The sequence below is a fragment of the Chelmon rostratus genome, chromosome 18, assembly GCF_017976325.1.
Source record: "Chelmon rostratus isolate fCheRos1 chromosome 18, fCheRos1.pri, whole genome shotgun sequence".
Classification (NCBI taxonomy): domain Eukaryota; kingdom Metazoa; phylum Chordata; class Actinopteri; order Chaetodontiformes; family Chaetodontidae; genus Chelmon; species Chelmon rostratus.
In genome coordinates, this window is record NC_055675.1 from 20,978,143 (window position 1) to 20,994,470 (window position 16,328).

General features: G+C 40.6%; 2 protein-coding genes across 4 annotated transcripts in view; one reads left to right on the forward strand and one right to left on the reverse strand.

Moving 5' to 3' along the window:
* The window catches only part of senp6a (SUMO specific peptidase 6a), a 34,630-nt gene extending 33,119 nt beyond the window's left edge, over nt 1–1,511 (reverse strand). The window contains exons 1-2 of one of the 2 annotated variants that reach the window (XM_041958354.1): nt 1,465–1,511; nt 814–1,022 (exon numbers count right to left, since the gene is read on the reverse strand). In XM_041958354.1, coding sequence (XP_041814288.1) covers nt 814–844 — 31 coding nt within the window. In that variant the 5' untranslated portion in view covers nt 845–1,022; nt 1,465–1,511. The remainder of the gene's footprint in view (nt 1–813; nt 1,023–1,464) is intronic. The other variant, XM_041958355.1, reaches the window with a different exon arrangement.
* Nucleotides 1,512–7,016: 5,505 nt separating this feature from the next.
* Nucleotides 7,017–16,328, forward strand: part of LOC121621803 (filamin-A-interacting protein 1) — a 36,413-nt gene continuing 27,101 nt past the window's right edge. Inside the window, exon 1 of one of the 2 annotated variants that reach the window (XM_041958438.1) lies at nt 7,017–7,278. The gene's annotated coding sequence lies outside the window, so the exon portion shown is untranslated. The remainder of the gene's footprint in view (nt 7,279–16,328) is intronic. The other variant, XM_041958436.1, reaches the window with a different exon arrangement.

The following is a 16,328-nucleotide window of genomic DNA, read 5'->3' on the forward strand; positions in this document are numbered from 1 at the left end:
TGAGCTATTGAGCTAAAGTGAGCTGTGCTCTCCAGGAGGTTACAGCCCCGCTTCCTTGTGCCAATGACACAGCCGTTGAGCAAGGCAGTAAATACCTGTCATATTTAACACAGTCAGCTCTTCTTCTACCTGTGTTGTGGCAGGTATGCTCTTCACTAAAATCCCTTTAACGCAGTTTTCATTTGACTTATTTTGTTTTTTAATGTTAAAGTTTTTTGACCATTTCTGCTAGCCGGCTAATAATTGAAGCTAGGACGTTAGCAGGCTAGTTTGGAGCCTAGCGCAGCTCGTTCGCTGTTCGGACAAACACGACGTGTTTTCATGTTGGTTGCTGCGGTGTTGATGTGTTTTGCTGTGTTGTTTAAACGTTAAATGGCAGCGAACATCCTGGCAGAGGCAGGAAGGCCCGTCTCGGCTATCGCTACATCCAGCTCCCACATTGCAGACCCAGCTAACGTCAGCGCTAACGGTGCTAGCTCGGGCTCGCAAACCCAGCTTCAGTTCAAAACTGCACCGGACCGGACCGGACCGCCCGGCCAGCGCTTCGTCTTCCCCTCCAGCCTCCGGCCTGGCAGCGCTGCCTTCACCCCGGCTAGCAGAGGATGAGCCTTTTACCACAGCAGGCATTACGAGGCTAGCGTTAGCCACCTAGCCAACTGTGCACTCGCTCTGGGTCCACACATATTCTGGACCGATTATGTGTAACACCAGAGGACCACAAATCTGCATAGGCAAGCATGAATCTGAACACTGTTTGCGGGAAAAAATTGCTGTTGGTCGACCGGAGCAGCGGAGCGGAGTGTCACAGCTTACCTTCAAAGAAAAAGCGTCTATTGTGGGCCATGTTTATTCCATGATCCTCCTCAGATGATAGTGCTGCTCATCAGCAAGCGACCCTGGGAAGCAGCAGCTCTGCTCTATGTGGCTGCCTCAGTGTGCTGCAGTGTTGCCAGGTTGGATTCATGCTGTCCATAATTGCTCAAAATCCGCCCAAATTGATAAAGAAAATCCGCAAATATTATCTATGAGAACAATACAAATACATTTATAAACAACAGCAACAGTGTTGTTGTTCATCACAAGTTTTCAATATGACAAAGTAATGAAACAGTTCAAGTGTTCATGAGTGAAAGGAGGCTCCATCGTACAATTTGGACCCTGTATTTTCGGTAATATTTATTTTATAAACATAGCCTTCTATAGTTAAATTCAATTTTGTATCTTTTTATCTATTTTTTATTTTATTTTGTATCTATTTTTATTGCCAATTTTGTTTTGCTTTTTTTTTTTATTTCTCTCACTGCTGTAAGAATCTACCCGGCGTGAGATGAATAAAGTCTTATCTCGAATAAAAAATATCTGATATCAATGCTGTGCTGAGCGACTGGATGTGGTCACACACTGTAGTTTTCAATGTACTCAAAAAAACAAAACAAAAAAACAAAGAAAAACAGCCAAACTCACGGTAAACCGGGTCCAATCCTGTCCACACGCCGAAACCCATTTCACCCCGCACAATGTAACACAAAATCCCGACCCAACAGGGCGGAAAACCACCCAACCTGGCAACACCGGCTCCGACACGCTGACAGGAAATTTACCCGCAAAAACCCTTGATACTGCCGGAAGTCTCAGAAGTTTGGCTTCAAAATAAAAGTTCTTTTCACACACATTTTTCAAAATAGAATCTGGCAGAAGGCCCTGCTGGAGGAAGCAGATAGAGAGCAGAAAAACGTCTCCTGTGTCTGTTATAATATCACATATGTTACCTTAGATATGTACACACAGAGAAAATACACGCACTAAACATATGATAAAAATAAGAAACAGGAAAAGCAGCAAATCTTCATATTTGAGAAGCTGGAGCCATGATATGTTAATGATAAAAGATTATCAATATATGAATAGTTGCCAAATAATTATATATTATAATATTCTGCCAGTCGACTTATTGATTAATCAACCAGTTGCAGTGAGTAGTAATTAAGCTGTCAAATAAATGTAGTAAAGTAAAAAGTACAATATTTACCTCTGAGCTTTAGATGAGTAGAGGAGCAAAGTGGCATGAAAAGAAAAGACTTAAATATAGCACAAGTACTTCAAGTGTGTCCTTAATTACAGGTCATGAGTAAATGTACTTAGTCACAAACTACACTTGTTAGTCAACATAAAGGCTACCATAACAGGTTTAGCAACAAACTGCAAAGAAAACTAAATTACATAATCTAAGTGATGATTTCAGCATATCAAGAACATGTTGATCTACGAATTCAGCCAAATAGGAAATTATCACAATTATCCCCACTATATGAAGGAAAAGAGAATTAAAAAAAAAACAAATGAAGCTAATTAAAATATAGTTGGCTGGATGGATGTATATCACAAAAAAATGACAGACATGTAATTACTTTAAATTTACGACAGATTCCAGCTAACATATAACATATTACTGACTGTGTGGGGGGACTGAAGCAAACTGTGTGACTGTACTCTATGTTTTATTTTGAAGGTCACTTCCGGAAGTCAAGTGTGTCACTTTCGGTGAATGAGACAGCCTCTAAACATATACAACTCTGTGCAAAAGCTTGTTTCCATATGACATCTTTTTTTTGGCAACTATTAATCACAATGTGTTGCAGGAACATTAATGAAATCACACTGTAGGAGAGATTTAAAAAAATAAAGCCACAGAAAGAAAAATTAGATCACTGTAATATCATAATTAAGGACTTATTACACCCGTCTGGAAAATGACATGTTAGAAGAGATTAATAAAAGCACAAACAAACATAAAGTTTAAATCGCAGCAGGAATATTTCACTTTGTTTTCATTTGGTATGTGCAGCAACCACAGCAGGACCACGTGATAATCAGATGACTCAATGAACTAATGGAGGGATGATGATATAAGCTAGATGGCGATGTTCCTCATTAAAATGAGATGAATAATCAACACCAGTATCATGATGTCACTGCACACACTCCTGTGGTCCTCTGCAAACACTTCATACTGACTGTTACTTTAAGTCCTCATCCCCTCAATGTTAAATGACATAATGCCGCATATAATATGTAAACAAGTTAAATGTAGTACATCATTATTATTTTTAACATAATACATATTATATAATTGAGGGAGATTTGTTGTTATGTGCACATCCCTTCAAAGAAACTGGAAACAGCGAATGCATGCAAAGCATTTTAAATAAATGACTTAAACACTAAGATAAGCCTAAATATCAGTGTTCTTTTGTTTCATTAGTTGCTCTAATTGAGGAGCCTAATCTTGAAGACAAATATATTAAATACTAAATGATGCTTTCCCTTTAAAATGACAACGTTGCCCTTTTACATTGCTGTTTATGACCAGCTTTACAGGTGTTGGTAGGTGTATTTTTCACTTTTGGCTGGAGCCACGCTAGCTGTTCCCCTCTGTTTCCAGTCTTTATGCTAAGCTAAGATAATCACCTCCTTGCTCTAGCTCCATACTTAACACACTGCTCTTAGATTGGTGTCGATCTTCTCGTGTAACTCTTGGAAAGAAAGCAAATAATCGTGTTTCCCTGCATGCTGAACTGTATCTTTAACGCTTCAGGCTTTACATAACATCATGCTGTCACCATGCTCCAGCTCCTCAGATGAGGACACAGCACTGAACCACTGGGAGGGTGATATCCTCGCTTTCCTGCAGTATATATAGTCCATGATAATTCACAGTGAAATGTGCAGAGTTGCAGGAGCAGCTCATTAGAGTGAAGTGAGTCATGGCCTTCCCCTCCATTAATGCACTGCGATGATTATCACACAGCAGCTCTCTCATTCATCCGCAGTCCCTCCAGAGGTTCAAACTAATGGAAAATTACAGATAAAGCAGGGATGGTGGCAGACGTTTAGCAACTGTGTGAGTGCAGGAGGAAGTCTGGGTGTGGTGAATGAGCCAGTGACGCCTCTGCATCCCAATCAAAACAACAATTATTATTCCAGCGTTGCATTTTTAGTCATTTTTAGCAGCATGGTTTCATGGATAGCAGTGTGGGTCAGTCCACCTCCTTGTTTAAACTGAAATATCTCTGCAACTGTAGGATGGACTGACGTGAAATTCATGATCTCCTCAGGATGAAGCCTGCCGATGTTGGCGATCCCCTTACTTTTCCTCTAGCGTCATCTGCAGGGCAAGTTTCTCACATATCCTGTCAAATATCTCACAATCGTCTGCATGCACTGTCCCAATGTATTGTACAGATATTTATGGTGCCCAGAGGATGAACCCTCCTGACTTTGGTCATCCTCTAACTTTCTCTCTGGCGCCACCATGAGGTTGATTTTTTTAGTTTTTTGTTGAAATATCTGAACAACTTTTAGACATTTTGGTACACATTCATGTTCCCCAGAGGATAAACTGCAATAACTTTGGTGATCCTCAACTTTTCCTCTAGCGCCATCAACTGGCCAAACCTTCCCTTTGTCTAATATTTGATCTGTGTTTAAATACCTGCAGAACTAATATCATCCTCACCAGCTTCAGATGTACTTTGTGCTTAGTGCTAATTAGCAAATGCTAGCATGCTAAATCAGCATCCTGGCTTTGGTTTAGGTGACAGCCTCAACACTTTCACCAAAGATTTAAAGATTTAAGGCTACAACTAAAAATATGGAGTATATCTTTAAATGCTAAAATTATAATAATAGCTTATATCCAGGGTTCACACCACCTGATACTGTGTGTTTGTATGACTCCTTCCAGGAGAAAAATGGACAACTTGACCCTTTTGAATCACTTTGTCTTACTCTGACCTGCTGTCAGTGTGTGTGTGTGTGTGTGTGTGTGTGTCATCCAGCAGCTGTTTTATCTCTTGGAATGATGAAACATCACATCTGTGTGTGAACATATTTGTCACGTTCATAAGATTTCCAGGAAGACCTAAAAACAACATCTGTGTGTGTGTGTGAGACCTTCTTTTTGTTTTATGAAATGATGTGATGATCCTTTAAGTGCTAACATGTTTTAAGGTGTTGAAGAATAAAACAAAGAATTCTTCAGAGTGTTTATTTGTAAGGATATCTTCTTTGCGTCGAGTGAACGGCTGCAGCAGTGACATGAGACACCAAACACAGACGATCCGAGGCTTCTCGTCAGCTGTGTTGTGTCTGCTGAAGCTGGACGTCACACTTTGTATCCTCGCTGTTTCCCATCTACAGCCCTCAGACTCCCACTCGCCTTTATTATGAACAAATGTTCCTGAATTTACAGGCGTGAATAAATCATTTTGTGTTTGAAAAGGCTCGCCGGCTCCAGCTTCAGTAAAACTGCTGAGACAGGAGAGCAGGTCCAACTGGGGTTTTTTTTGTAGCTGCAAAACAATGAATAAAGAGAAATTAGTGACCCACACCCTTTCATTTACATAGCTGAGCTGCACTAACACTGAGCTGGAGGGCACCACAGAGTGAAACTCTGACTCACTGCTGACGATAATAAACTCTGCATGGTTTCTTCTGCTCTTTGGACGATATTCCTATTACAAATAAACTATATGAAACTTTAAAAAGTGACTTACATTCATCTGTTTTAGGCCTGAAAACATTTTTCTTGGCTTGAATTTAAATTTTTAATGTCGATCAGATAGATCCAAATTAACAGAGTTAGTTTTTTTTATTAGTTTTAATAATTGAAGCATTAACTGCAAACAGTAGTTTGACAAAACAAACAAGCACATGAGCAAACTCGGAGGAAGACCATGGGATGCAATTAGAAAAACCAAAAAGAACTGACTTATATTGAGCCGTCAAACAGATCTGAAGACAGAAATTGACTGAATTCATTCTGCACAATGCATTCAAATAAAATCAAAATTTAAAAAAATAATTGTTCTTTGAACTAAACCTGAATTCTGCACTTTTGTGTGATTCGTCTGTGTGTCTGTGTGTGTGTGTGTGTGTGTGTGACTGACTCATTCACAGTCATCCATATAAAAACATTTTATGATCACATTGATCACTGTTCTGCTTGACTGCTCAACATAACAGCCCAAATACAACTAATGATAATGAAAATGAAAAGAAGGTTGTCATCATGCATAACAAAAAACAACAGAAAAAAAACTATTTATATTATATATTATAAACTAAAATTCATGGTGAGACAAAATGAAAATAAAGTAAATAAAAATAAGGCTTTTTAATTAAAAGTATGAGACAGGAAGTCATAATTATTATGTAATAAGTAACAAAAATGACTTACTATCATAATGTTGACTGAATTTAGATTTATTGAAATTTCAATACATCTATTCTTCTTCTCTTCTTCTCTGAATATGTGGAACATGTAAAATATAGTTAATCTAAAATGCAAAGAGAACCAAAAGGGTGCAATGTGCAAAATGTTAACCGAACAATCTTCATAGTATGAAGAATAAGAAAATAGCTGGACATGTTTTATATTTTCTCTCAAACTGCTGTAAACGCTGCACAGGGATCCAGTGTGTCTTGATCTAAAGTTCAACATTTCTAACTGTTCTCAGTTAATAAAAACAACAAAGCCTGGATCTCTGAGTGCTTGTCCGGCTGCACCGTTAGATGAAATGGAAATTTGTTTCCCGTTTTCCTTTAAACAAATTTGATTTGACTGAAAATAATTTACCCCAAAGTCCAAGCTGACATATCTGATGTGTTTGGCAACGCTGGAGCCTCCTCTCGACTTTAAAGTGAAGCTTTAGAAAACAAAGCGACCTGCAAAACCAAAGTAAACCTACAACACAGCTAACGCAGACCTCATCAAACCAACGCAAGCCGAGCCAAGCCGAGCCGAGCCAAGCCCCTGGCTGTGAGCAGAGGGAGGAGTGGTCAGGCTGCTGGACTGGCTGATAGTTCAGCTGTTGGGGGTTTGTTAAAGCCTCAGTCAGTCAGTTCAGCTGCTAACACAGACTGAGAGCACAGGTTAAATATAGAACTGACTCTCACTCCTGACCAGGAACACACAGGCTGAAGAAAGAGGCTGAACATCTCGTGGTGAAGAGACGAGAACCGGCTTTATTTGAGCTGAAAGAAAGAATCTCTCTCTCCTCAGTTCTCGCTCATGCTCTCTCGCCCTGAGAGCTCACAGACCAAACTTGGAGAGGACGAAGCGCCTGCAGCTGCAGCCGAGAAGAAGAAGCTAAAGAGGAAAGAAGACATTTCAGAACTAATCTCATGGACTCAGTGATGCTGTGAGTTCTGTCTGTGAGCTTATCAAGGAGGACTGGAGTCATTGTGGGACTGAACAGCTGTGACACCTGAGAGCAGGTAAGACAGAGCGAGCTTAATGTCATCACCAACAGGTCCTTCTTAAACTGTGAGTCTTGTTCATGTGCAAAAACAAAGTATCACATAATCCGAAAATATGCAAATTCTCTGTTTAAAATCTATAAATTAAACATCACTGGAAAATTTGATCGATGGGTGGATGAAAGTGAATGCTTATCACACTCATTCTAAAAATCAAATATAGATAGTTAGTTATATAGATAAAGTTAAAAAGTTATTTACCAAATTAAAATGTGAGGAATTAAAAGCTTTTGTTTCCAGTTTTGTTAATTTGGTCAGAAAAAGTCAACATCATGTTGTCAGTTTGGTCTTTGGTGACGAGCTATGATGAAGTATTTGCAGTATAAGTACTAGTATGCAGACAAATACTGTATTATTATATATTATGTTATGGGATTATGTTTCCTGCATTATTCAATGTGTCTTGATTTACTTTGCAAGTTTTAAAATCTTATTCTGCCATATAAATGTGGTGGAGTAAATAAACACTGTACTTATATCGCAAAAGAAATCTAAGTACTTCTTATGTAAAGTACTTGAGTAACTTGAGTTACGTCAGTGGAAAATAACAAAAGTACTTATTTATGCGGGCATCAACTCTCACAGATAATTATTTCTTGCCTGTATTTATTTTACATTTGTTACTTAATGATTCATCTTGAGGTATATTTGTGTTAATAGTACTTCTTGAATAAACTTGGCTTAATATGATGAAATACTTCACCGACACTGAACCAGCTCCAGACCCTCAGGGGCCTCGAAGGCTTCAGTAATCTGATTAATCTCACATTTGTTTGGTATTACTGTCTGTAAAACTAAAACACGGCAATATTAACTTAAGCTGACACCTGCGTTATTACGTAAAGTCTAGTCTAGTTTAGTCTGAAGGACTTTATTATTTAAGCATACATGAAACATATTCCTAAATAAAGGCATACTTAATCACGTTACAGACTAATTACTGGGAAGTCAATAAGGGCCTACAGTACTTTTTCAGTCTAGTCCTGACTGTCACAATAAAATACTAGTAAATATTATCTTTATTCTTATCACATGATCAGCCAAGTCTATTCATACAGGCTCTCAGAGGGCTTTAAAATCTGTATAACACAAAATAACCACTGATCCTCAGTTCAGTGAGGGAAAAACTCCACAGGAAACCTTTAACGAGGGAAAAACAGGGAAAAACGTCAGGAAAAGCAACAGAGGACACATTAGATATTTGATGGATGAACAGAGGAGACAGAAGCTGCAGAATTACAGTCGTTCTTGACTGAAGTTGAAGCGTTTGGAGTGAAGACTGGGAGTAAACCATGCTGAGTGTGTTCATACTGACTCATGAATGGAGCTGCTGTGGGACACTCACTCAATCAATCAGCAGCTTATGACTCCTTTCACTCACAGCCCAGTAAATGCTCGTCACAGGAAGCAGTACATCAGGCTTTAAGTTATTCGATCTTTTACCAGAGCGCTTAAGCTCTGCGTTCTGGGGGCCGAGCTGCTCTTAGGGATATGAAAACAGAGAGGAGATGAGGCAGCAGCTCCGTGCAAAAAGAAAAACTGCTTTTGGATGTGAAAACATGTGGAGGCTTGGTTAGCTTTGAGGGTTGAGTTAAAATGACATCTTTGTTAAGGTTATGGGGCCGTCGCCACCACGGTAATAACCACGAAGATAAAGGACAGGTTCATGTGCCCATATGAACATCACTCCTCCTGGACGCTAAATGATCCCTTCTTCATGCGTTTTCGGTGTGAGTGATGGAGGACAAAATACTCCTCGTTCAATTCAAAATGCTGTTTCTCTGCAGCGCCACCGTCAGGTCAAAGTCTTTAATGTGTCTCTGATATCTTGGCATATAACGAAAGAGCAGCCTCAGCTTGTGTTTAGCAGTAATTAGCAAATGTTAGCATGCTAACACACTAAACAAAGATGGTGAACATGGTAAACTTTATACAGGCTAAACTTCAGCATGCTAGCATGCTGACATTAGCATTTAGCACCACTGTGTAAGTAAAGTCTTATAAAGCTGCTAGCATGGCCCTAATCCAGACTCTTCACTCATTCACTATTTCCAGCTCCTCCTATGACTATTTGCTGGTTTTCTTGAATATTAAACAGGATATCGTTGGGTTTTGGACTGTTGGTCAGACAAACAAACTATTTGAAGTCATCAACAACTGGTCAAACTGATTAAACGTTTGACAGATCATTTCAGTTTTGTTTGGTGGTGTTTGATAGACAGAATACAGGAAGAAACATAGAGATGGTTCATCCTCTGAGGACCATGAACGTCCACAGCAAAATGTTTCTACAGCTGCTAGAGGGCGCTGTCTTCACTTGAACCAACGTCATTATTGTAGCTGTTTGTCCTGGGGGGTGTAGTTTAGTAACAAACATGAAGATTGCAGATCACCTTCTCTGCTGTGGGTCAGTGTTTTGCTCAAAGGCACTGATGTCAGAAGACTCAGACCTGGGTATCTCCACAGTTTCTGTCTGCTTCTCTTATAGCTGAATATGGAAAATGTGCTCCATTTGATCTATTAAATCCAAACAACAAACAGAGGAGCTCTTTGGCTCGACCTCCCCTGTGTTATTATACCCAGCATGCTTTGCCCTGCCCTGATCTCCTGGGACCTTTCTCTCCATTAATAGCTTTTTTTCCTCGCTGTTTTTCTGAGTTATTTTGAACCCTGTTTTTCTGTGAGCAGCAGAAATCAGGACCCGAGGCACAGATGTGGACTGGATTATATTTTTAACAGGATACTTCCAAACTGACAGTGTCACACAAACATATTTTTTTTGTACTTAATAATGAAGTATAAATATCCTCAAATGCCACCTGTGTGAGCCTGTTTGTTTGCCTGCTCTGTCTGTCAGCAGGATGCATCAAGCTGAAATCTATCAACAGGGTTCTGTAAAATTTGGCGGACAGATGGGGTCCAGGCCAACGAACCGCTGATTAGGTTCTGGTGATGATCCAGATCTGGGATTTCCACCAGTTGTTGCAAATCCTTCAGGGATGTTGAAAGGGTCAAAAAAATATCAAATTCACTTAATATGTTGTGTGAATGTTGTCCGCCCAGGTGGACCCACATCAGAAAGAGGTCTGTGAGGAGGCCGCTCACAGGGACTTTCATCCTCCAAAGGATAATAACTCTTCTGGTGGTCAAAATCTCCCACAGGCTGAGATCTGGTGACTGCGAGGGCCGTAGCAAATGAACTTCACCTCCTCCATCGTTAATGTCAGTTTTCCGTCGGCCTTGAAATCAGCTGCTTCGGTAACGAACAGCGTCGCTGTATCTTCCAGTGGCAGCGCAACCAAGGCCAGCTGATAAGACGGGTAGCATGAGATCACTCTGCTAATTCAGCTCAGTAATCTGTGTGGGAGGTTTACGGGGGAGGGGGGTTTCATAACAGCGACTGCTGTTCCCATGACAGCATAACAGGGACCAGAGGGGAGGACGGTGTTTGTTTGGGTCCAGTTTAACGTTCCGCAGAGGGCATATCAAACGACTGATAACATCATGATGGAGTGCGCTGGCAGAGACGTGATCTTGGGTTTAAAGCTGTTTTGTTGCAGGGTCTCTCAGGTCAGCTATGAGGGAACCTCCCAGTAAGACTGTAACAGGAGAGAACAGTGGGGGGTCAACATGCTTCTTTGATAAATGCAACTATCATGTTTTCAAGTTAAAGCCCAGACATGCTGCACTCTCAACCATCTCCTCCAAATTTTATGCTGCTCTTCCACAAAAGTTCTGATCAAACTGCAGCAGTCTGACATAAGTCGACCCTCCAGGCCAGCAGCTATTTTACTGCATTTACCCCCTAAACCGGCACAAATGAGCTACAGTACTCTGCCTGCTTCCTCTGTCTGTCTGAAGCCTGTCAGACATCACGACACAATCCAGCCGATGTTTATAAAAAAACCCCCACATCTATACACAAGCAATCCCAGGACACCTTGAATGGCAAATTGATCTGATATTATTAGTATTATTACTTGGTGTTTTGATTCTCTTAAATCACAACGAGTCATCTTTGAAGATATATAACAAAAGACTCAGTAGCTTTCAACTGCATCATCAGCAGAATTCATGGACGGAGACAATGAACTTTCTCAGAGTCTATAAGAAAAGCTGTTTTGGTGTGAGACGTCATCTGGATGGAAAATGTTTGTCTCATACATTTAGACACAAATGCACATGTGATGTTTTCTGCACAATGTGAAAACAAACCATGAGGTTTCTCTCTTGGCTTGAAGGGTTTGCTGAGCAACTTTCGGAAGTCTGGAAACGGTTCAGAAAATACATCTATGAGCTGCTGTTCTATCCAAATCTGTGTCTCTGCACACTTCTTGATTTCTTCATGAGTTTTTTTTACACAGGAGGGAAATTGGGCAGAAAATCGACGTTCACATTAAAAGTTGTGAAAACATTGTGTCGCAGACACCAGACATATTTCATACGGTGTCATATCACACAGGCAGAAGAAAACAGAAAAGTACACACTCGCTATTTGTGCTAAGCTAAGCTAACTGCATCCTGGAGCTAACTCTGTATTGAATGCAAAGACAAGGTTTTCCAAAAAACAAACATTTTTTTAAAGACCCAGCATGTTTCTATTAGATCAGTGTGACTAAATTTATGGATGAGCATGTCAATCAGAGTCAAAACCCACATCATGTTTTTGAACTGGGCATTCATTCTTTGCCCAGCTGCTCTTAACATTCGTCGCTAACATGCTAACTGCTGTGGCTGGACTTTTTTTAGCACTTAAAAAGTGGATATGTGAAAAAAGTTTTCGATATATGGGTCAAGACACTTATTTTAAGACACACTCCAGGTGTAAGAGAGAGTTCTGTCAGGTCGCAACTGATTTTTGTTCTAAATTGTCAAATTTGTGCTCAGCTTTAATTTGAATGCATAACCTGCTCAGCCTGCCTTTGGCGACTGCTATGGTCTGTGGTGGTGATGGGAGTGTTCTCTGAGGTCACTTCTCGGACGGTCCGAGCTTATTCCTCTCTCATGAGTCATTTCTCATGTCGGTGACAGGCTAAATCACCGGTGGGCTGACCACCAACCGCTCGAGATTCATCAGCACTCGGGAGTTAAATGGCTTGTAAAAATGTGAAATGCCATGAAATGAGCAGCGGTCAAACCCTGGTTTTACTCTGGTGATACATCCTGCCCTCCCCCTCTTCCTCCTCACCCCCTCTCTTTACTCCCAGAGTTTATGGGGGAAGTGACTTCATGCTCATTCCATTTGAGAGGCATGTGAGACTTGGCTGCTGGTCGGCCGCATGTTGGGAGTGATGTCAGCTTTCTGGACCGGTCACCGCTGATTAGAGCTTGTTGCACAAACCGCTGGGAGGATAAAAACCCGCCTCGTCTCAGCCCACGAATTTCCCCCTGATGACTGACGTGGTCCGGGAACGTATCGTAATTTGGACGTTTAAAGTCTCCTTGGGCAAGATTTTTATGTTGGGAGCAACAGAAAGGAGTGCGGAGGATGATCCTTTCTGCTACAGATTTGCCTGAGATAATTTAAAGTGTCATGATGGGACATGGTGTCTTAGCTAAGAAAGTGACTAACCATGAAATCACAGCAGTCCTCCACTTAAGCAGAATTCACTACCACTTACCAGTCCAGTCAATATTAGCCTAAAGCGCCTATCCAAGGTGGCATACCCAAAGTAAACTGAAAGCTGTTCATGAACCATGTGGAGTACATGCAGGTTTTGGTCTCTTTTGAAAGGAAACACTCTGAACTTTTATCCCCAGCAGTCAGAATCACTGTAAGTGCTGCTGGCATTGAGTAATAGAAGTTGGAACACACTGAAGTAGAAGGTTTTTTTTCCACCTGAAGATTTTCAATAGATGCCTGCAGATGATTATATCTAAATCCATTACTAGTATCTGAAGCATCCCAATCCTGGGCTGACAACAACAAATGTTTAGCCATGGAAGAACAGGTTTAAAAATGACTTCCTCCTCTCTTCAGCAGTTAAGCCTTCATGCAGGGCTTAACGCATGTACACAGCTCTCTGAAATAACCTGTCCGCCTTAAGTCCGAACATCTGACCTGGTTTTCACGCTTGGTTTTACAGTAAACTGGGCTGCATGCATGATTTCTATTTTTGTAGCAGCCTTTTCACTGTCTTGCTGCTCACTCATCTGTGGAGCCTTAAGACCCCCATAAAAGGAGGCAGGTAACGAGGGCAGGGTCGCTGCAGTCAAAGGCAGGCGAGGTTATCTGCAGCATGATACTGTAGGCTACATAAACACGTGTCTCATATAGTTTAAAAAAGGTAGCTTATGCTACCTTTGTGTGTTGCAGAGTGTTTTTCACATGCTTCGTTGGTGAGTTGGAGACAGTGTGGGCACATGCACATCTGAGAAAGTGTATTTAACTTAACTTCTGTAGGATATTAAGCAAAAAGAATAGTCTGCAAAAATAGAGCTGAAAAATGTGAAATAACATTTTGTTGCCGGAATTGCATCAAGTTTGCCCACATGTAGCTACTGATGATTTAATGCAAAATGCGTCAAAATATTGTGACCTTACAGCCACAATGTTGTATTTTATATGGACGGTTGTTACAATTCAGACTCTGTAGGCAAAAATAAAAAACACAGATCCTCCAAGTTAAACAACAAAATAATGTGGATGGAGGAGGATGACATCATTAGTTTTTGGCTTCCAAAGCTATTACAAATCACTGCAGAAACATAAATCTGTTATATGATGTCAGATTTAGACACAAACACAACTTGATTAGATTTAGGGAAAGATCTTGTTTTGGTTTCAAAAAACTAAAGAGCTGTAGAGCCCGACCCATGAACCAGTGCCAAAGATACAATAAGTGATTCTGGAGCAGTGATGCCGTCAAATTTACTATCAGCTTCAAACATCCACGATCAGTTGACCTATAATGATTATTTTTGTGCGCGCTTACACATGAAAATGATAACGACCCTGCAAATTTCACACTTTCAAACTGCAAATTTCAAGTGCCAGGCACTAAAAAAAAAGATGAACAAATGCAGCACAAATGCAAATAGAAGCAGCATGGATTCAACCAGTGGTTTGAAGTTTACATATATGAGCTTTAAGAAGTGATTTCAAAGGTGGTGCTGATCATTTCTGTGTGAGTATCTCTAAAGCCTGAGTCGCCTTCACCTGTTAATGGTGAACTTCGTATGGGAAATGTGCCGGAGAGGCAAAACGAATCTTTCAAGCTTGTTAAACCGGCATGCTCAACATGCTCCGTCTTAAATCTCAATATAGAAGCAGTTTGCATGACGTGGTCTCATCACGTGCCGTTTACTGACGAGCGCTGATAATAATTGTTCTATTTTGGATACCGCTATGACGTGCTAAAGATGGTAATGTGAGCCTGTCGTGACATTCAAGCCCCAACTATGTCACTATTTCAAGCACGGGTGCTTGATAGACTGATATTAGTCGAGCACTGTACAGTATATTTCAGCCTGCAATGTCGAGTGGTTTTCCATGGATTCATAAAAGCCAGAGCAACATGCCGATGCAAGAAGACAGTGATACAGTGTCTGTATTTTTGCTGCCATTTGATTCACTGCACAGGTAAATGTACATATAGACTTGTATCACCTGAGTTTTCAAAGTGCAGGAATGCTGTATGATCAGTGCGAAGTTGTCACCAGGCCTGTAAACAGCTTGTGACTGTTGGGGGGGGTTGTCTTTGACTGGATGGGTGGAGCATGTGAGAAGGTGCCACTGAAACCCATACCCCTGCATGCTGATGTGCTAAAGTAAAATATGGCAAACATTATGTCCCCTTAGCATTAAGGATGTTAGCACTGTCATGATGTTAGCATGCTGACATTAGCATTTAGCTTAAAGCACTGTTGTGCCTGAGGCCGTGTTGGCTGTAGACGTGTATGTAGTCTTGTTGCTTGATGTGTCTTGAAAACTGTTTTGATTTCTTAAAAGTTTCTGGAAATTGTGTCACAAGGACAAAAAGTGTAAAAACCACTTTTAATCTTGCTAAAATATCAGGTATTAGATTTTGTCTGATGAGGAGAACAGTGGCAGGACAAACGCTGTGATTCACAGGTGCAAACAATTACTGAGTTATGTACAGATGAGCACAATGACTGGACTGTGAGGACATTCTTCCTTGTAAAACAGAAGGACAGGCTTATTGTTAAAGTTGTGTTATGAAGATGTTGCGATGAGTCTTTGAGGGCGAGATGTAATGAGTGGGATTTCCTGAGGCAACAGGACCTTGAAGGCATCATTGCTCATCTTGCGATACCTGGAAGTACAAGGTTTGAAAGGGACGTATGTGTTTGGTCTGTGTCGCCAGTGCGTTAAACGCTGCTGAGTGTTCCTCTTCTTAATCTAATGTGACAAGATTATCACGATGAGCTATCACGAGATAACAGCGGTAGAAAACAGCTCAAGGCTACTGAGGTCACACTTTCCAGTTAGGTAGGTATGAGCTCATCACAAAACTTTACACCCAGCTTGACTCATTTATTTTATGATGTCAAGATGAGAAAGGGAGTGAACCTCATGTAGAACATCTGATTCAGATGTTTACGGAGAGCTTTTGGGAGGCCAACAATTCTCCACCTTTTAATGTTGGTATTGATTACTTCTGAATCCACTCAATCATTACAGCTGCTGATTTCACTGATTATAATAAAGTAAACCAAGAAACAAGAAGAAATTTCCTTCTTTTAAACTCAGCTTCAATGTTCATCTTGACTTTGGACACAGTAGCTGACCTTCATGATAATCATTCTATTTTTCCAGTGTATTATTTTGGAACATTATCATTATAAGCTGCTCGCTTATTCTTCTTTTTAGTTCCCACCTGCTGTTGTTTCATGGGGGAACGTTGACAGTGCAACAGCAGATAGAATATATTATTTTGCAGTATGCCGGGCCAGGCTTAGCCGGTTCCAGGTGTTGGACAGCCAAAGTAAATAATAACTCGGCTAATGTCAAACCACCATTACTGGGCAGCATCCTCTTGGTGGGT